General features: G+C 34.9%; 2 protein-coding genes across 2 annotated transcripts; one reads left to right on the forward strand and one right to left on the reverse strand.

The window, feature by feature from the left end:
- The first annotated feature begins 12,672 nt into the window (after positions 1 to 12,672).
- Positions 12,673 to 15,414, forward strand: LOC110922702 (WRKY transcription factor 72A). Its single transcript, XM_022166933.2, has 4 exons — positions 12,673 to 12,827; positions 13,173 to 13,688; positions 14,026 to 14,139; positions 14,567 to 15,414. Exons 1-4 carry the CDS (start codon positions 12,687 to 12,689, stop codon positions 15,221 to 15,223), a joined length of 1,428 nt encoding a protein of 475 aa, XP_022022625.1. The 5' UTR covers positions 12,673 to 12,686; the 3' UTR covers positions 15,224 to 15,414.
- A 95-nt stretch (positions 15,415 to 15,509) lies between these two features.
- LOC110922703 (V-type proton ATPase subunit D) lies at positions 15,510 to 16,277 on the reverse strand. Its single transcript, XM_022166934.2, has one exon. It carries the CDS (start codon positions 16,275 to 16,277, stop codon positions 15,510 to 15,512), a length of 768 nt encoding a protein of 255 aa, XP_022022626.1.
- Between the last annotated feature and the right edge of the window lie 4,778 nt (positions 16,278 to 21,055).

The raw sequence follows: 21,055 nt of genomic DNA on the forward strand, positions 1-21,055 counted from the left end.
TATTACATTACAATTACATTACATTACATTACATTACAGTACATTACATTACATTACATTACATTACATTACAATATATTAATAAATGAATTGAAATGAATAGTAATTTTAATATTATAATAATATATAGTTTTTTTAATACTTTTATTATTTTAATATTATAATAATAGTTATTTTCTTTACTTTTTAACTTTAATCTTTTTTTTAATATCAGGGGTTGGGATAAGTTTGGTGTCAACCGGTATCGAACCAGTACTGGTATCGAAAATACCGGTACAGTCCTGTTCGGTATTAGTATATGAAGGTAAAAACCGGCACTAATACAGAAAACACCAAAAGTTTGTGCCGAATTGATATTGGAAATCTTTTGGTTCGGGAAATTCAGTGCGGCTACCCGGTACCATTTGCTCATCCATGATCAGGGTTACCGTACGAACAACGGTATCGTACAACTTTTTTTGTTGATTTTCTTCAACTTTTAATTTTTTCTTTTTTAGTTTCAGGGGTAGGGATGAGCTCGGTGCCAACCGATACAGAATCGGTACTGATACCAAAAATATCGGTTACGATACCGGTATATGAAGGTAAAAAACGGTAGTGAACTGGTACCAGGAACGCCAAAATTCGGTACCGAATTGGTACTTAAGATCTTTCGGTTCGGTAAATTTGGTACCGGTACCCAGAACAATTTGCTCATCTCTGACCACGGGTTTCATACGAACAACATCGTTACCATACAACTTTTTTGGTTGATTTTCTTTCGGTTATCTTTTAGTGTTTTTTCTACATTTTCTTTTTATTCTTGTTAGCAGTTCTGTTCGCAACACGCTCGTAGTGATTTCAAAACACATGTAAACACAGACTAAATAACAAAAGAAATTCGCCGCAACGCGGCGAACTTCTTTAAAGCTAGTTATTAATTTAAGAAAAACTAGATACATAGTTGCATTTAATTTTTTTACTCGACATTTCGACATAAATTTTGTGTGAACCGGTTTCATGATGAACTGAACTGATTTCGATCGAATAGCATAGGTACCAATAGCAGTATTAACAGAAATGACATCGATATTCGATTTCATGGTTTTAGACCGATGTAAAACATGTGTCGATATATACTAGGTACACCACAACTTGGTTTTTGGGTTTTATTTGTCAATTGCCAAAAAAAACATTCTTTATTATTTAATCCTCTAATAGGTTCAGGTTCCTGTACAAATGGTGAATTTTGTGAGAAGTGTGAGAAATATTATAGAGACGACAAGTGACATTATTTAATTTTATGGAGTAAGGGTAATAAGGTAATTAACTTCAAAAACCAGTTTAATTATAAAATAGATTGTAATCGCTTTAGGAGTTATTTTAAGAGATAATTATTTTTTTACGTATCAATAATTGTGTTTTAACATCTGGATTTTTTTTTTTGTATTTTACAGGAATAAAACACCATACAGATTCCAAAATCCCCATGACTTGATTCGTAGTAATACAGTTATGGTGTTTTAACATTTGAAATGATGTTATTATCAGCATAAAAAATATAGATTGCATAGTTGATATTACAATAATTTATTATTATTTTTACTTTTAATCTTAAAACATGTTTCTTTAATTTTAACTTTTAATGATTTTTTTTTCTTAATATTTCTGATACTGTCTGGACAACATCGGTACCGATACCGTATAACACTGGTATAGTTTTTTATTATTAACGTCATCATGTGCCTATTATTGTGTATGATTCGATAAAAGTTCTACTTAAACAGGTCATATATAGTATATCTTTTTATCATCACAAACCGAACATATACCGACCAAACAACATCGGTATTCGAATGGGTCATATATAGTTGATTTTTTATCATACAAACTGAACATATACCGACCAAACAACATAAGTAACGGTACCGTATTCGTTTTTAAAGAATTCTCGACGTGGCGGTATAAAATTTATTGAAAACAAAGTAATATTCGAAATAAAATAATTTTTGATATCGTAAGCTATATCGAGTATTTGTACAATACCGGTACCATAACAGACCGACAACAACCAAACAACACCAGTACTGGTACGGGTATTCGTTTTTATGGGTTTTCAATCGATGTAAAAAACATGTCGATGGGCAACGATTGCTATACCGAATGCCGATATCGTACTGGTACTGTAATAAACCAGACCGATAATGACCAAAGGCCCGCAGCAAAGCGCGCGGGGATCCCACTAGTATTATATGCTTTAAAAGATATAATAAATAAGATCTTGAATTTGTTAAATACTTGAAATTATCAAAGTTTAATGAATTTATAATTGTGGTTGGGCATTTCATATTTCAATTTGGTTTTTAGGTGAGTTTACGATTGAATTTCAGGTAATGACTTTTTTAACAAGTAGTTTTAACCACATAAGATCACAACAGGTATACTCGATATCCACAAACTAGATGGGCAATGGATAATGTGTGTCAGGCGGGTGAAAGACCAAATATGTGACATGGTTTTTCAATCGGGTATGTAATTTATCACTCTCTATACTAGCATAAAAGGTTATTACAACTTATTTCTTTCATCATACAAGTTGATTACTTGATTTGATCAAGTTTTGAGCCATAGTCTGTTTCAAATAATCTATCTATACTTTCTATAAAAGGAGAAATCTCAATGACATAAGAAAAGCTGATGTGTCAGCAGGAGAGCATGTCCAACAAGGCTTTTCTTATCTCATTATTACATCATAAAGCCTAATATTAAAAGACTTTAAAATTCAAAGTTGGCCCACATTTAGATTCCAAAGGTCTGTAGAGGGGAAACGTCTGCCCAATATTTTATAATCAAACATATGCCCTCAACATTTTATAATCAAACATCAGTTCTCAATAAACATCTGTTGAGATTCAAAATTCTGGCTCCACATTCAAAATTCAAAATTCAAACCATATATTCTATTCTAATCCTATAAATAAGGGTTAATAATCTGGCTCCACATTCAAATCTCTCCCGCTCACATCTGTGATCGTATCTCTCCCTCTCAAATATATCTTTCTCGTGATTATGGCTACATGTTATCGTTCCAGTATCATTGTTCAAACATCGTTGTTTCAATGAAGGTTCTTATCACACATCAGCCTTTCAATATCTCTGTCTACTGTCTCTCAACTCTCTCTCTCTCTAAAACTGTAGAGATAGAGAAGAGGATGAAGACGACAGAGGCGTTGCATTTAACATCGATTTGAATGGTAGTTTAAAAAATGGATATTTTTTGATTTTTTTCTTTTTATCCCAATCTGAAGTTTTTTATGCTAAATGTTCTTCAGGTAGATCTTGCTGGATTTCTTATTTGGTGTTGAAGTCTTCAGTTCGTTGGCCGAGCTTCCGAATGTGATGAAGGTTATAAAATCAGACCTTTATAAACAAACTCAATACGTTATAAAATGGAGCCACGATTTTATTGATGAAGAGGAAATGTCTTTTTGTGTTTAAAATAAATCATGATTCTATGATGTTTGATTGATATGTTTGTAGCTTTGATTTTGTCTTTGAACAAAGATGTGATTACGAGTAGATTGATTTGAATGTGGTATAAACTCAAGTGGTGGAATGAAAGCAAGTTCAGCTTATGCTTCAAGTTGTCTTGATCTCTTTGGAGGCTGATAGATGGCTTTGGGAGGCATGAAAAGCAGAATTGATATATTTAGGGAAAATGAGGTTGAAAGAGGATAACCCAACAATTGAGGATCTCATTCTACATGTCCGATAAATTCAATTGTATTCTCAAATAATGCTTCCTAGATTTTTGAAGACCGACAAATGTCTAAAGAAACATCACTGTGGACATATGTTGGTCTTTGTCGGTCTTCAAAAATCTAGGGAGCATTGTTTGAGAATACCATTGAATTTATCGGAGCTGTCGAATGAGATCCTCAACTGTTGGATTATCCTCTTTTCAATCCCATTTTCCCTAAATATATTGATTCTATTTTTCAACAGGGATGTAATGTAATGATTTCTCTCAATTGAATAGACGGACACTGTTGAGGACAAGGCTGTTAAAGACAGGCACTTATGTATGTAACATCTGATCAACCAAAGGAAAACCACTGTTCAGTAACAGCAGTGGTTCAGTGTCTCGGTGTTTAGATTTTGTTACAGCTTCGATGATGGATGTTAGATTTATGAAAATGTAATTGCTACAATTTGAATATTATTGTTATTATATTATTATCATATGTTGATCGTGGTCTGTTCAAGCACTGCTGTTAAACATGCTGTGTTGAACTGCATCGTTTGTTAGTCCATAGCAGAGGTTCACTTTGGCAGACCTTTGCTTAAACCGTCTCAGTGTTTATCAGCAGATGTTATGGTCAAACTTCTGTTTATGGGCAAACATGTGTTTAAGATCAAACTTCTGTTTAAAAGCCTGTTACAACCACTGTGTTTCTTTTGTATTCATATGGGCAGCAGAGGTTATTTGCTATAACAGTGTTTGTGTTTATTAAGCTCCTCATTTTGATTGTTTGGGTATAGTATTCTTGGAATTGGTCTTTTTTTGAAAACAAATGTTTATGGGCAAACATTTGTTTATGCTCGAACATTTGTTTAAGGCCAAACATCTATTTATGGTTAAACTTTTGTTTATGGGTAAACATGTGTTTAAGGTCAAACTTCTGTTTAAGTCCAGAAAACTGATATATAAGGCGAGACATCTGTTTAAGGTCCAACTTCTGTTTAAAAAGCCTGTTACAACCACTATGTTGGTTGAAACATTTGATTCTTAAAAGTTATCTACTGCTGATAAAACAACCTCTGTTTCTTCAATCTTCGTGTTGACCACTGACTGACCAAACATTTTTGTTTAAAAAACTGATGGGTATCCACTGATGGGTATCCATTTACCTAATCGTTACATTAAAAAATAAAAAAAAAATCTTGATGACTATTTGTTGCAAACGAAATCAGTAATTAATGTCAATTTCTTGATCTTTGGACTTTTAAAATATTGAAAATGTGAATTTCAAACTGACGGTTATTATCTCTTAACTAAAGTTAAAATAAAAATTAGAAAAGTCATCATGACAATTGCTTTCAAATCACATCAGTAATTACTGATAATATCAGTAATTTTGAAATTCAAAATATGCAAAATGGTAATTTAAAATTGATGTTCTCTCTCTTTTGTTTCCTACTTTGCATGTTATTTCTAATATTTTTTTAGCTTAATAAAGCTAAAAATAAGGATATACACTACTTACCTTTCAGTTCCCAATAAACATCAGTTCCCGATAAACATCATGACAATGGCTTTCAAATCAGATCAGTAATTATTGATAATATCAGTAATTTTGAAATTCAAAATTCAAAATTCCAAATTCAAACCATATATTCTATTCTAATCCTATAAATAAGATATAATTATCTGGTGTCACATTCAAATCTCGCTCGCTCATATATGTGAGCGTATCTCTCTCTCTCAAATGCATCTTTCTCGTGATTCAGCCGCTAATCTCCGATTACACTTCTTTGTTCGAATGTTTGTTGTTTATGTTTACATGTTATCGTTCCAGTATCATTGTTCCAACATCGTCGTTTCAATGAAAATTCGCATCCCACATCAACGTTTCAATATCGATGCTGCAGTATCATTGTTGCAACATTGTGAGAAGTTGCATGTGCTACCTTCTTTGATGTGAGAGTTACAGCTTTAACGGACGATATGTATCTTCTATTGTGAAAAGTTGCAGCTTCAACGGAGGATATGTATTTTTGTTAAATCGAAAGTTAGGTTTTCTTGCGTCAAAAAGGTTTCCTCCTTTTATAGAAAGTATAGATTCGTCCAATATTGTGGAAACTCAGATGTGCTACAACAGTTGAAAAGAGACATTTTCATTTTCGGTTTGTTTCTTATTTGTGTTTTCAGTAATATAGAGTGCGATGATAGAGACGTGCAGTTCATGGCGATGCTGAAGGACATACATCGAGAGGTTCAGCAATCGATGGAGTTGAAACTAAACTTTCTTAATTCTTACTGTTATTCTTGGATTTCAACTTTAATATTGTTCAGTGTGTGATGTAATTATTGGACTTTTAGTTTTAAGATCATGAATAAATGAATAAATTTAATTTTATGAATCTAAGTTGTATTTTATTTTTATTTTTATTTATTATTTAGTGTTTGAGTAAGATTTAGATTATGTTGATGTTGAATTTTGTTTGAACATCTGTTTGGTAAGTTAACAGACGTTTAATATTGTGAACGATTGGTTTGATGTTCAACCTCTGTTTTTTCATTCTTCATATTGACCACTGACTGACAGTTCAATCACTGTTAGCTATCCACTGATAGTTAAAAAATATTCACGGCTCATATTTTTATTGTTGACATCCACTGATATTGACAATCATTGTTTTTCCTAAAATACATCCACTGCTCACATTTTTATTGTTGATGTGGTTAATTAATTATAGAATGAAATTAATCAAATTATCAAATGGTTACAACCTCTGTTTTGGTTCAAACTTCTGATTGTTAAATGTTATCTACTGTTGAAAGACAACCTCTGTTTCTTCATTTTTCATGTTAACCACTGAGTCACCAAACATTTGTTTCAATCAATGTATGCTATCAACTGATAGTTAAAAAATTGAATTACAATGAAATAACAATTTTACTTAATCGTTACAATTTTACCTATGAAATCCTAACAAGTGTTAACTCTAGCGTGTAATACTTTATTTTAATAATCTCAACATGCATCTTAAAAATAATTAAAATGAAATTTTTTCATGAATTATAAAAGCATCAAAATGTTTTTAGGAAATCAAAAATCTATTGTAATAGTTTATTTTAATAATCTCAACATTGCACCATCAGGTCTGATAGGCTATGCACTGATGGCTTAAAGTCTCCCACTGTTTTCATTGTAACCATTACAACCACTGATATTATTTCATCACTGGCTTCATAAAACAACTGTCTTCCATTACTCATCAGAGGTTGGCAACCACTGATATTATTTCATCACTTGCTTCATCAGGGGTTGGCTCGTGCACAGTACATAGCGGTCAGATCTTTTGTAACCTCTGCCATGTCAGCATTCACTTTTTCCCCTATAAAACCCTGATCAAAACCCCCAAACAGGGTTTTTACTGTCGAATCGATTACAAAATTCCTTTCTCAAAGCAGTTATCCTCCATTTCTCTCAAAATTCCTCATCGTCCTTCTTCCTCAAATGGCAAAATCACCGTCTTCATCATCTGAGAAATCCACTCAAAAGGCCATAGAAATTCCATACAAAGCTTCCCATAACTACTCGGGTCTGTTGATAAAACCAAGTAATACTGAAACCTTCAATTCCATCATAGATGCTTTTTCGTCTTCAAAGTACAAAACTTTGTTAACTTCTGATGCTCCGATTTACTTGGCAACCCAGAGGGAATTTTGGGAAAATGAAAAACTTGAATCTCAAGATGAAATACCCATAGCCATCAATTCCTCGATAAAGGGTGTTAAAGTTAAAATCACACCACAAACAATCTCTGAAGTGTTTGAACTCAATGATCTTCTAGGTAAAACTTCTTTCCCAAAAGTAGAGTATCAAACAGATTTTTTAGAAAGAGGGTATGCAGAGGAAATGAAAAAAGACACTTTGCAAAAAGGCAGTTTTCCCCCTGCCACAAGGTTTTTGTTTCATACCCTCTTAATGTGTGTTTCTAATAAGACCACTGCTTTCAATGAAATTCCATTAAAGATCCAATACCTGGGTTATGCTATCTTGCATGGTGAAAACTTTAACTATTCTCAGGAGATCTTTGATGACTTGGTTAAAAATGTTACTAGCAAATCATTTTTACTATTTCCAAGGTTCCTAAGCTTTTATTTTCAAAAGAAAATTGGAAAGGATGATGCTCATGTACTCATGCAGGGTGAACCTTTTCAAATAAATGGCCTTACACCTGCAACATTTACAAGGCTATCAAAAGTGTCCAAAACACAAGCAGAGGCTCCTGAGCAGATTTTAGCAGCTACCACTGCTCCTCAGGCACCAGCTGCTGAGCCCACTGCTGAAGATGATTACAGCAGAAAAACAACTGCTGTGAAACGCACACCTAAATGCACCAAAAGACCAAGACAAAAGAAAATACAAAAGCCCCCCAAACCTAAAAGAAAGGCAACTCTGGAAGATGAGATCCCAGAGCAACTGCCAGTGACAACACAAAAGTCACCAGAAACCACTGCTGCTACTTCCTCACAGCAGATGGTAGAAACATCTCAACCCGAGCCTCAAACTCCTCCTGCTTCTTTTCAAAAAGAACAGGTTGTAAGAACTGGGACACCAAATTATGATGCTCTAGAATCACTTGATACTATCATTCACAGCCCACTTCCCGGGGCAAATTCTCTTTCCACACTCATACTCGCCTCTCAAATTGCTGCATAAACAAAACTTTTGTTGGATGCAGTTGATATAGCTCAGACAGAAATCAGTTCCTCTCAACCACCTATCACTGAGTGCATGCCACCACAAGTGACTGAGTCTGAACTCCCTATCATTGCTAACCCACCAACAACAACAAAGGATGTTACACTGCAGGATGTACAAGTACTTCCTGTCAGTAGTTTAAGCGAAGCAGCAACTACAGGTGTTGGATCCACTGATCTACACCTGGCCAGTTGTTTCATAAATCAGACTTCCTTGAAGGCAACCACTGATACAACCACTGTTAGTGGGAAATCAGATGATCCCATTAAGTTGGGTGATGGTTTAATGTACCGAGAATTGACGAATAGAGTTGACAAGCTTGATACATCTGTTGCGGAAATCAAAGACATGCTACAACAGTTGTTGAAAGCACAAAAGGTACCACCCACTGCTACTCCAACTTCAGCAGCTGCTCCTTCATCTGCTCCCACTCCAAATGAGCTGTGGAGTTTGTTTCAACCTCTGCTACACCAGCAAAGAGAACTAGCTGATCGGCAACATGAGATACAAGTTCAAAAGGTCAGAAATCTCATGGAAGCAAGGTTTAAAGACACCCAGTCAGATATCAAGGCAATCAAGGCCCATTTACTAAACACCACTGGCACTGCTCCTCCGTCTAACATCTTTGTGGACAACCCACCACTAGCTGATACAAAAAAGGGGAGAAAATGAAGCAGTTGACAAAGAAGGGATATGAAGATGGATTGTACATTGCATCAGACAATTCAAGTATGCTTGCAGACATCCCTTTGCCAGATGGTTCCAAAAAGATTGATGTAACCACAAATGCCATTGCTGATGCAAAAGCAAGTGTAAAAAGGGATATGGAGGCAAAGGACAAAGCAAGGTTTGAACAGGAGAAGAGAGTTTTTATGGAAATGAATGAGCAGGGTATTTCAGAACCAAAGGATGAAAAAAATCCTAAGGTCAAAAGAAAGCAGCCTACTAGACATCAATCTCTCAAACCAACAGATGTTAAAACTCCTGTTGTATCAACAACTGTTGGTACTTCAGTGGTTTCAACAGCTTTTAGTCAAACAACTGCCACCACTTCAACATACACCACAACTACTGCTTGCAGTTCAACTACTGCATCACCAAAAACATCATCACCACCAAAAATCACCTCACCACCAAAAACAACTTCATCACCACCATCATCTGCTGCTAAAAAGCAGAAGACTTCAGATGACACATCATCTGTTGTAATGACACCAGTGGTTGAAACACCAGTTGTTCCAACAACTACTGCTCCCACTTTAACCACTGCCTCACCAAAAACATCATCACCACCAAAAATCACCTCACCACCAAAAACAACTTCATCACCATCATCATCTCCTGCTAAAAAGCAGAAGACTTCAGATGACACATCATCTATTGTAATGACAACAGTGGTTGAAACACCAGTTGTTCCAACAACTGTTAGTCAGCAACATTCCACTCAAATCACTACCTCTCAATCCATCAAAACACCACCAACCTCTCCTGAACCCAAAAGGAGAATGGTAACCAATGTTGTCCTAGATGATGACACTTCACCACCACAAACATCCTCACAATTACTGCCAGTTGTACCTATTCCAAACCCTGTTCCTCTTTCTTCAGCTCAAGTTGAAAAACTAAACACTGCCATCACTCCTGCAAGTGCTCAGTACCCTTTAGAGCTTATAGCAGTTAGAGAGGAGATTAAATCGTTCTACACTGAAGATGACCCTGCTAAAAGGAGTTTTCCATCTCTTAAAGGATATTCTAGGCCAAACAACATTGAAGAATATATGAGGTTAAAAGCTCAACAAGCAGAGGATATCTCTAAAAGGAATTCACATGGTAAATCTGATAAGGAAATACAAAGATACTATCAATACCTGCTAACTCAAGTCAGAACACTGGAGCAGTTTGCAAAAAAACTTTGTCAGGAACTATCAGAAAGAGCAGATGAAAGCTTGAGAAAAGATTATCTTGATAACATCATCGCTTACAAAACGTATAAAGGAGAAAGGTGCATGTACAAAGAATGGACCATTAGTGAGCTTGAAAGTGAAGCAGCTAGAATTCAAGATATGATCAAAAACAAGGTGAAGCAGACTCCTCCTATCTGGGCAAAGTTTAAGAAAAATGTACCAGAAAGGACTCTGCAGCTTAAGAGGATGAAAGAAGAGCTGATTACAGCTGCTTTTGGGTCAAAGAATCAAGTGTCAAGATGGAAAGAGGATAAAGTGTTTGCATCTTACAAAAGGCTAGAAGAACTAAGGAAGAAAAATCCTAATATTCCACAAAAGCCTGATTATCCTGAAGCCCTGGTTTCAGCTGAGCCACAAAAGCAACAATTCAGGAGATCCACTGTTCCACCTGCTGCCAACCTTTACCAAAGAAGGAATCAAAACGAGATGGATAAAATAACAGCAGCAGATAAAGAAGCAGATGATTACGTTGTGAAAGTAGGGGTTAAATGGATTATTGAAGAAATACTTGAATCTTGAAATAAATTCAATCATTCGGTTCTATTTTAAAATGTGTGTTGAAAGCATTTTCCCTGTTTGATTTTCTGCAAAGTTTATTTCCATTTTAATTCCATTGCATTACTTGATTTATGTTTATAGTTGTCTTTTAGCTATAATAGATAACACCTTTTGGTACAATATCTATGCACGTATCTATATGTTCTATTAATATGTCTTATGCATGTTTGTCTAAGAAACGACTCGTGTTTGCAGCTCTCATTTTTAATGAGAGTACTAAATTCTTTGTTAATAATATTATTCTCTTAACATCTGTTTACTAACCTTTGTAATTTCTGTTGACTGACCTTTTTAACATAGGTTGACTAACATGCATATCTGTTTAATATCTATCCATCAGGCAAGTTCTATTGGAGATAATGGATAACATTTTTTAGGAAAGTCTGTTGGAAAGCAACAGAGGTTTTTAACAGTTAATAGACAACAGTAGTTTGCTATTAACATAATGGAATTACTGTTGAATAAACCTATTGACCATTAGTGTATATCAATTTTATAAGTATGCGCTAATTATTTTTTTACTCTCTGTCAATATGGGCTATGCATGGTTTTCTAAGAAATGACCCGTGTTTGCACACGGATTTTACCGCTAGTGTGATATAATAATAGAGAATTTTATTGAAGTTTATACGGCAAGCATTATGGCAATATTTACAACAAACAAGGACGGTTCTAAAAAGTTGCGAATTTGTTGAAAATTCATTTTGGCCATACGAATTTTGACTATCTAAAATTGGTGGCCGAGTTTTGGTTACGAGCTAAAAACCTACTGGAAGGGGGGGGGGGGTTGCAAGCATGTTATGTACGGCTTAATAACCATTTTGAGAGATTAATAAGGGAATTACTTAATTGAATTGATACTCGTGTTTTGTTTTGTTTTGTTTTTTGCTTTTTTATTTCGTTTTAAAATATATGTATAGATTTGATCTTTTTTAATATATTTAGAAACGTCTAAGGTTGGCGTTAATAAATCTGTGGGATCAGTCAAAAAAATCGTTATATGTAAAACTTATAAAACAATTAATAAAACTACAAAGTCGGTTAACCCCGCACCTTATATTGTAGACCCATTTAAATTATATGCCAAATTGTTTTAGCTCTTTTACATCATTGTTTGATTTTAACTAACCGAAATGCATTTATTCCACCAAATTTAAACTATGTTGTTATTTGAAAAATTTATGTAATTTATCACGTCTTATAAATGGAGTATTAAAATCAATTAGAAAATAATTCGCCATAAGATAATAATTCATTGACATTCGATGAGTACTGCATTAACAAATAAGATGATTCTCTTTCCACACTCGTTAAAAAAACTTTATTTATTTGTAATTTCAAATCTAACATCGTCATTACACAATAAAAAAATGGAACAAAAATTAATTTGGAAATTAACGTTTTATAATGGGTTGATAAACCACATCCATGGATGTGAAAGTTTTGCGGGTCATTTATTCATTAAGTAATAAAGAAATGAATGTTGTACTTATTATAATTATATGCTTTTAACAAACCTAGTTAAACTAAAATAACAATTAATTCACATGTTTGAAGCAACATGCACATACGACTCTACGAAAAAGATAATTGTTTTAGTAAGTTTTTTTTGGTCAAACCGAGTTGGCGATCTCAAACGTTATTATATAGGTTATACATTTTGCTATTTATTTGCTACAAATATGTCATAATGAGCTCAAGTTCCATGGAAGCTAGCTTGAACATGGAGAAACCTATGTTCAGTTTCTTTGAGGTTAAAGATGAACCAAAAATCAAGAATATCAATCACTTTCATGATGATCATACCCTAGCATCAAAAACCTCACCTCAGGTCCATTTTCCAGACTAGTTTATTGTTGTTATTCAGTCAAATATGCTTTATGTATGTGATCTGTTTGTTCATGTGTTTTAAATGTTTCCGGTGTGCATGTTGACCGCAATCTGTTTGTTCATGAATTTTGAATGTTTTCGGGGTGCATGTTATTGTTGACCTTATTGTGCTTATATGATTTATGTTGTTGTATGTATTCTCACAGTATATAGTGTTCTGCATATATCCCTCCCCTATCCGTATATGTACAATACAATACAAGTAGGACATGCTTTCATATACTTGGTATAAACCTATGAGTTTGTACTTGAAAACTAATCATGTGTTCATAATTTTGTTCTTCAGATTGTGCTGGATTCATCAGCTAAAGGTGAGATGGGTCAAGTTAGAGAAGAGAACCAAAAGTTGAAACATAAATTATCCGTCGTTTTGAACGATTACAAATCGTTGCAAATGCACTTTAACGACTATTTCCAACAAGAAGAAGTTACTAAAAGTTCAGAAAAACAGGCTCATGATCAGGAAGCTGGTGATGGGAATGAACTCGTTTCTCTAAGCCTTGGAACAGTTTCTAGTTGTAAACACAAGAGTGATGGTCCAAAGAAGGTGAATTGCTTCAGCAAAAGCAAACAAGACAGTGATGAGGATGATCAAGAACTCAAACTAGGTTTGGGCTGCGAATTTGACTCGACTCCAACTAGAGTTGACTTGAACAACGTGAAGAACGATGAAAGAACACATACGGTGGAACCACCGGTTCATGGTTTGAAAACTGAGAGAAGTGATGATAATGAGCTTTTGGATCAGCTTCCCTTGAAGAAGGCTAGAGTTTCTGTAAAAGTTGTATGCGACACCCAAACGGTAATATTTTATTCAACAAATTTAGATCCATTTATGAAATGCATTGTTAGGTTGCAGGATACTACAATCTAGGAAGCAGTTAGGGGCGGAACCACAAGAGGGTCCGCTAACCCGGTCACCAGAACTTGTTGGATTTCTATTAATAAAATTTGAATTTCTTTTAAATAAAAATGAGTTTGACCCCCTAATTGTTATAAACGAGGACCTTATGATAACCTCTGACTAAAAATTATGGTTCCGCCACTGAATGCATTCTGGCATAGCATGTAAATGTAAATGATCCTTGTTATGATAAGTGTGGGAAGAAGCTGACTTTTGATGAATTATAACAATACAGATGAATGATGGATGTCAATGGAGAAAATATGGGCAGAAAATAGCGAAAGGGAATCCATGTCCTCGAGCATATTACCGATGCACGCTGTCACCATCTTGCCCAGTCAGAAAACATGTATTTTTTTCTTCCTGCTGGCTGCTTTTCTTGAATTATTTTATGTAAATAAGTCTTAATCAATGCTGACTTTATTTGGTCTTAGAGCATGCAATTTCGACCCGTTACTTATAAATGGGTCGACTGGTTTATGTATCATCTCTAACAGATCAAACAGGTAAACATACCTAACGGGTATGACCATTTGACCTATTACCCGTTCCAACCCTCCCAAAAAAAATATCATATTTGACGTATTACCCAATGAATATGACCATTTAGCCATCGCTAGGCTTACATCAGAAGTTATTGAATTTCAATCTTTTCAATTCAACACTAGAAAATAAAGCCAACTTGTGTGTTGACCAAAAGTTAATAGATTTAAGTATCATAAAAAAATGTTACTACAAAAAGTTCTAAATATATTTTAATCTAACTGAATTATTAGGTGCAAAGATGCGCGGAGAACAGGTCTGTCCTGATCACCACCTATGAAGGAACTCATAACCACCCACTTTCAGTATCAGCAACCGCAATGGCTTCCACCACTTCAGCCGCCGCGTCAATGTTAAAATCCACATCATCAACCTCACAACTCGGTCTCACCACCACTGCCCCCTCTACCACCTCCACAACCACCTTTGCAAGCCACCATGGCATGGGTTACAATTCCATAGCACCTCAATACCCATTTTACCACCTACCCAAAACCACAATATCTACCAATCAATCACACCCAACTATCACCCTTGATCTCACATCAAACCCCCATTTCAGCAGATCAAACTCATCAACCTTTACAATGACACCAAGATATTCTTCTTCCACATGCCTTAACTTTTCTTCTCCATCATCAACTCTTTCTTCCTCCATTGAATCCAACTACAAGAATATTAATACTATTCCCTTTTCATATCATGCGAAACAAACCCCATCACATGATATTTTCAAGAATATGACTAGTTCTACTTCACAACAACAACATTCAGCCGACACAATTGCAGCTGCAACAAAAGCTCTAACCTCAAATCCGTCTTTCCGATCAGCATTGGCTGCTTCAATGGCATCACTTGTCAGAAACGTCGGAGGCGGGTCCAAGATATGATAATTAAGAACTTAACATGTTCATTGTAACTTTGAAGTGAACACAGTTTTGTTTCCACTGCTTATAGTATCTCTTGTTGTTCATGAATAATCTATAACATGTATATCTCATAATAAGCCTATCATTATGTACAAGTCATGCAGTTGGTGTACATAGGCCAAATCAATGTGAAATATTACACAATTTTCAAAGTTCTTGGATTCTAACCTTATTAAGATGATAGAATACAATTTATTCATTCAGGAAGATAAATGAGACTTGTTAATATTTAATACTGACCTTCAAATTAAAATATTATGTCTTCATCTTTCTTTTGAGCACCAGATAACAAATTAGGTGATTTTTTCTTTGGAGAAACATCATTGATAAAGTTCAACTTTTTAGCAGATTCCTTTTGCTTTTGATCAATCTCTCTCTTTTTATACCCTTGTACCTTCTTCAATCTAAAGAAATCCTCCCTCTCCAGCTCATCCAACTCGCCTTTAATATAAACCACGGTGTTCTCCAACCTTGGCTTCACAACATTCTCCAACGCGTTGACCCTACGATTCGTGGTCTTGATCGCACCATCAAGGGTCAGAAACGATGTTTGGAGAGACGCAAGATCAACAAGAACCTCAATAGCTTTCACATAAGCAACACGACAACCCTGCACTTGCATCCCTCCTCTCGCTAGCCCGGTCAGATCACTCTTTGTCATCTCACCTTCCGTGAAATACTCAAACTTCGGGAGCTTAACGCCTGCAACATTCTCTTGGCGTGACCGGACTCTAACAGATGCACTTTGGACATTCTCCAGCACAATATGTTTTATGTTTTCGCCTGCAACATACTTGGCTTCTGTTAAGGCAAATGCAGAAGATTTCATAACTGTCCCCATTGATTCTTTAGTGGAGACAATTTTCTTGAGGATTTGGCGGAATTGTACGGTTAGTGCATCACTTTTCTTTTTTAAAAGAGCATGACCTCTTGTTGCACCGGTGAGACGATTCTTCACAACTGCAAGCATTGTAACGGTTGGAACAACGTTCAAACGCTGGCTTTGGCCCGCCATCTTTCAAATAGTTAAACCTGTAAAAAAATGAGGTGACGCATTAGAGCGTTACTAGCGGCAGAACTAGAACTTCTTACTCGGGGTCAACATAAGGTTTTGTTTTCTACATATGTTTAAAGAAATATATATAATAACTCAGCTTTATATATAAAAAAAAACCAACAATTTCCAATGGTGACGGGTAAGCCAACCCTCTTGACCCTCCCTGGTTCCGCCCTGTGTGACAGATTCTAACGTATCAAACGTAATTGAACAAAATATATTTATTATTATCAATCCATTAGAGCGTTAGCGATTAGATTAATTATGATATTTACATACCATTTTTGAGATAGATCGAGTTGCAAATTCAAATATGAAAATCAGGATCCGATATAACTATCAAGAAAATAGAGAGAACCTAAAGATGAGAGAATATGCAAAATGTAGGATGTGTTCTTCTGGAGATTTGAAATCAGGGTAATATTAATGCTACGTTACCTTTTCTGGATCATACAATCATCATGCTGAGTGATTTAATCATATGTTGCTTGTCCCAAAATTGTAAAGAGAAGATGGAATGAATTTGACGTGTAGAGTGAAGGGATAAACATCCAAAATGGCTTGGATTGGCCCGAATAAGTAGAAATGATCAGGTGTCTATAGATTTCAAAGGCATGTACAACTTGTAAAAAAGAAATAGAAACTTATATATAAACAAAATTCATTTTTACGATGAGAATTTTTTAAGTGTGCTTGTTTATGAGCCAAATTGAGTCGAGCCAAGCCTAGCTTGGACTCAACTCGAGTTTAAACCGAGCTGGAATGTTGGGGTCGGGCTAGGTATAGTGGCGGACCCAGCAATTTTTCCATGGGGTGCGGAATATTTTTAAAAATTTTAGGCCCCTAGGTATATAAGTAAAAAAATAGGTTCGTATTGGGCCGGGTCGGGTCGGGTCATGTAAAACAAACGAACATCAAACTAAATTTATATAATCATCAAAAACATGTCAAACCTTGTTACAAACATAATTAAAACGTCGACACCCTACGGGTTTTCATTTTTTGAAATCTATTCAAAACATCAACTAAAACTAATTTCTTAAGCAATTTTTTCTCTATATAACATAAGTTCATCGCTATATAACATAATGTTTCAATTTTAATTTAATTTTCAACCATTCAAGCCCTAGAAATCATAACGTTAGTTGTAATCACCCTAAAAATATATAAACAACATAATCATTCTAAAAATATATAAACAACATAATCACCCTAAAAATCATCTAAATAACCATAAACAACGTCAAAACACACAAAATTTCAAACCTATTTAACAACTTTATTACCCTTTTTTTCTCCTATAATATTAACCAAAATCATCAAAATAACAAAGAAACTTACCCGTGTTCGGATTCTGGTTAGATTTGGTGTCAAACGACGATGGTATGGTGCTGATTACGGTGGTCGCCGACTGCTGGACTGTTGTCGCTGGGTGATGTTGTTCGTTGGCAGTGCAGGGACGCAAGAGAGAGAGAGCGGGAGAGAATTTCTAAAGGTTTTGGACTTTAATTATTTTATTATAGTTTGAAATATTGTTGGGTTTTGTTAATGGGTAAGACTTAGTGGGCTAGCTAGTTAGAAATTATAAGTGGGTAAAGGTATGGGTATTTGGGTTTAGTTAGTTAGGTATTCAAAGTTATATAATTTAGGTAGTATTTTTTTTTTTTAAATAAGAGTTTACTAAAAAAATTAAAATATAAATTGATAACACTTTTTACCTAAGGGGTGCGAACGAAAAATTTCAAGGGTGCGGTCGAAAAATTCCAAGGGGTGCAGACGAAAAATTCCAAGGGTGTGGTCGAAAAATTCCAAGGGGTGCATACGAAAAATTCCAAGGGGTGCGGACGGGATTTTCGACGGAACTTAGCACTAATTTTTTTCCCCGGGGGTGCGCCCGCCCACCTTGAGCTAGACTTGGGTCCACCCCTGAAGGCATAGTTTGCTTTGTCTCGCATTCTAGTACTAATTAAACTTGTTTAGCCTTTTAATTATGGTTCAAATAGTACTTGAGTGAGATATCAAGTTCTCAATTTATAGAGATAGCTATCTATTACGTTTGTCGTTTGGGCAATCTGAGATGGATAAATCACAAATGGAATGAAGGGAGAGGAAAAGGAGACGGAAAGGAAAGCGGAGCTGCCAAGTCTCAAATCTGTGACTTGTGACATGTAGGTGGTCTTACAAGCTCTTGCATCACTACTTTGACTACAAGAAAAATACCTTATAGGGATGACATTTTTTTAGCTTATAGGGAGGACATGTCTCTATAGGCCTTTTTCACCTATAGAGACGATATGTTGTCTCTGTTAGGTTTTGTCTCTATAGCCTCGTTCCTATAGCCCAAAGAGTCGTCCCTATAAGTGTCGTTGCAATAGACAAATTTATAGATACGACATGTCGTCTCTACAAGTCTGTACAAGAAAATAAATGAAAAATAAAATTAATATTTACCAAATAAGATGAAGAGTTAATTACACCGTTAGTCCCTGTGGTTTATGGAAAATAACAAGGTCAGGTACTAATATTTTAAAATCACGTTCTAAGGTACTAACTTTTCATTTTTTAACAATTTGGGGTATTAACACTAACTTTTGTTAATTTTTCAGTTAACTTAGAGTAAAATTACTAAAATACCCTTTTATAACTATATGGCCATTTATGTAATTAACTTTATTTTAATTCAGGGACTATTTGTGTAATTACTAGACTAAAACCCAACCCATCCCTACCCACCCTATTCCTCTCACAAAACCCAGACAACCACCAGCATCATCACTACCGTTCCCCATAACTGATATAGCCGATGATGATGATGATGGTCACCGGCATTCGACCACCGTTGGCCACCACCCTCTACTCTTATCGCCGCCCACCTAAACCCAAACTGACACTACCACTACTAGCCATCCAGACCTGCAACTCAGATCTGCAACTACAAGTGACGGCAACACATCATAAGTGAGTTATTTTGTATTCTGTTGTGTTAATTGATTGATGAATTTATGTGTGGTTATTTGGGGGAAATGTTCAATGTGTGAATTTTTTTGTTGAGATTTTGGTGTATACGTCGATGTTAGATTCATTTAAAGAATCGGATTTTGTGTAGAAATTTGGGCGAGAATTAAACAAAAAGAACCATTTTATTTGCTGAAATCTGAAATTACCATATGAGATGAAACTTTGCACACCAATTGCAATTGCTCGATCAAAATTCTAAGAAAGGGTTTTTATTTGTGGGGATTACTTTCTCAGTTTTGATTTTTGGTCAATTAACTTTTTCCATTTATGCTTTGTTTCTTTCTTGAAGATGTTGAATGGACAGGATGGTTTAATTTGATGAAATTATGCAACAAAAGGATTGAAAAAGCCGTTTAGGTGGATTCAAGAATCAGTTTTGATAAGCTGACCCTCCTACATAACGATTGTAGAGTGGATTAAGACAAAGTTAATTACACAGTGGGAAAGCATTGTAGAGTAATTACACAAATGGTCCCTGGATTAAGATAAAGTTAATTACATAAATAGCCCTTGTAGTTGAAAAAGGGTATTATAGTAATTTCATTCAAAGTTGACAGAAAAGTTAACAAAAGTTAATGTTAATACCCCAGATTGTTAAAAAATGAAAAGTTAGTACCTTAGAACGTGATTTTAAAATATTAGTACCTGACCTTGTTATTTTCCATAAACCACAGGGACTAACAGTGTAATTAACTCTAAGATGAACTTATATTAAATTATTTTAAAACCCAATAAAGACGACATGTAGTATACATAGGTTTTCTTAAAAAAAAAAAATACTTAAGCCCTATAGAGAGGACATGTTGTCTCTATAGATTTTCTTTAAAAACATAAAAAAAAGTTTAAGCCTTATAGAGACGTCGTCTCTATAGGTTTAAAAAAATGCTTAAGTCCTATAGAGAGGACATGTCTTCTTTATAGGTTTAAAATAAAAATAAAAACTTTATAAGCCTTATGGAGACGACATTTCCTCTCTATATTTTTTCTTTAGAAAAAAAAAATATTAAGCCTTATAGAGACGACATGGTATCTCTATAAAAAAATAAAAAATAAAATAAAACATTGAAGCCCTATAGACACGACATGTCGTTCCTGTAAAGTAACCTATCTTAAAAATCACAAAATCCATATAGGGACGACACGTCGTCACTATAGGTTTTTTCTTTAAAAAATAAAGAAAAACCTGTTTAAGCTCTATAGAGAGGACTGTTTAAGCTCTATAGGTTTATCCTTAAAAAATAAAAGAAACTAAAATGGCTTATAAGGACAACATGTTGTCTCTACAAGTATATGTTTTTAAAATTATTTATTAGAGTTAAATGCTTGGTTGGTCTCTGTGGTTTACAAAAATTTCATACTTGGTCCTAGTGGTTTACTTATTACACGTGTGGTCCCAAAAGCTGTCAAAAATGAACACGGTTGGTCCCCTGACCTAACATCTGTTAAATTTCTCAGTTAACTATGTATGAAATAACTATATTACCCATGAACAATTAATAGAAATAAAGAAAATATATAAAGAAGACTCATCTTCTTCAACCTCTAACGCCACCGCCTCCTCCACCTTCACAACCCACCACAACCTGCAACTACCTCCATCACCACCGTATTCTTCTTCTTCCTCACCTTTCTCTCTATTCTTCATCAAAAAACCTTCAATGGCATCTGCATCCATCCAATCCCCATCTCCAGCCTGATAAGCAGGAGTCGAGTAGAAT

This window comes from Helianthus annuus, chromosome 17, assembly GCF_002127325.2.
Source record: "Helianthus annuus cultivar XRQ/B chromosome 17, HanXRQr2.0-SUNRISE, whole genome shotgun sequence".
In the NCBI taxonomy this organism is placed as follows: domain Eukaryota; kingdom Viridiplantae; phylum Streptophyta; class Magnoliopsida; order Asterales; family Asteraceae; genus Helianthus; species Helianthus annuus.

Coding starts and splice junctions, on each gene's coding strand:
- LOC110922702 (XM_022166933.2), top strand. CDS start 12,687: ATGAGCTCAAGTTCCATGGAAGCTAGCTTGAACATGGAGAAACCTATG. Junction 12,828..13,172: donor CATCAAAAACCTCACCTCAG/GTCCATTTTCCA, acceptor TTTGTTCTTCAG/ATTGTGCTGGATTCATCAGC. Junction 13,689..14,025: donor TTGTATGCGACACCCAAACG/GTAATATTTTAT, acceptor ATAACAATACAG/ATGAATGATGGATGTCAATG.
- LOC110922703 (XM_022166934.2), bottom strand. CDS start 16,277: ATGGCGGGCCAAAGCCAGCGTTTGAACGTTGTTCCAACCGTTACAATG.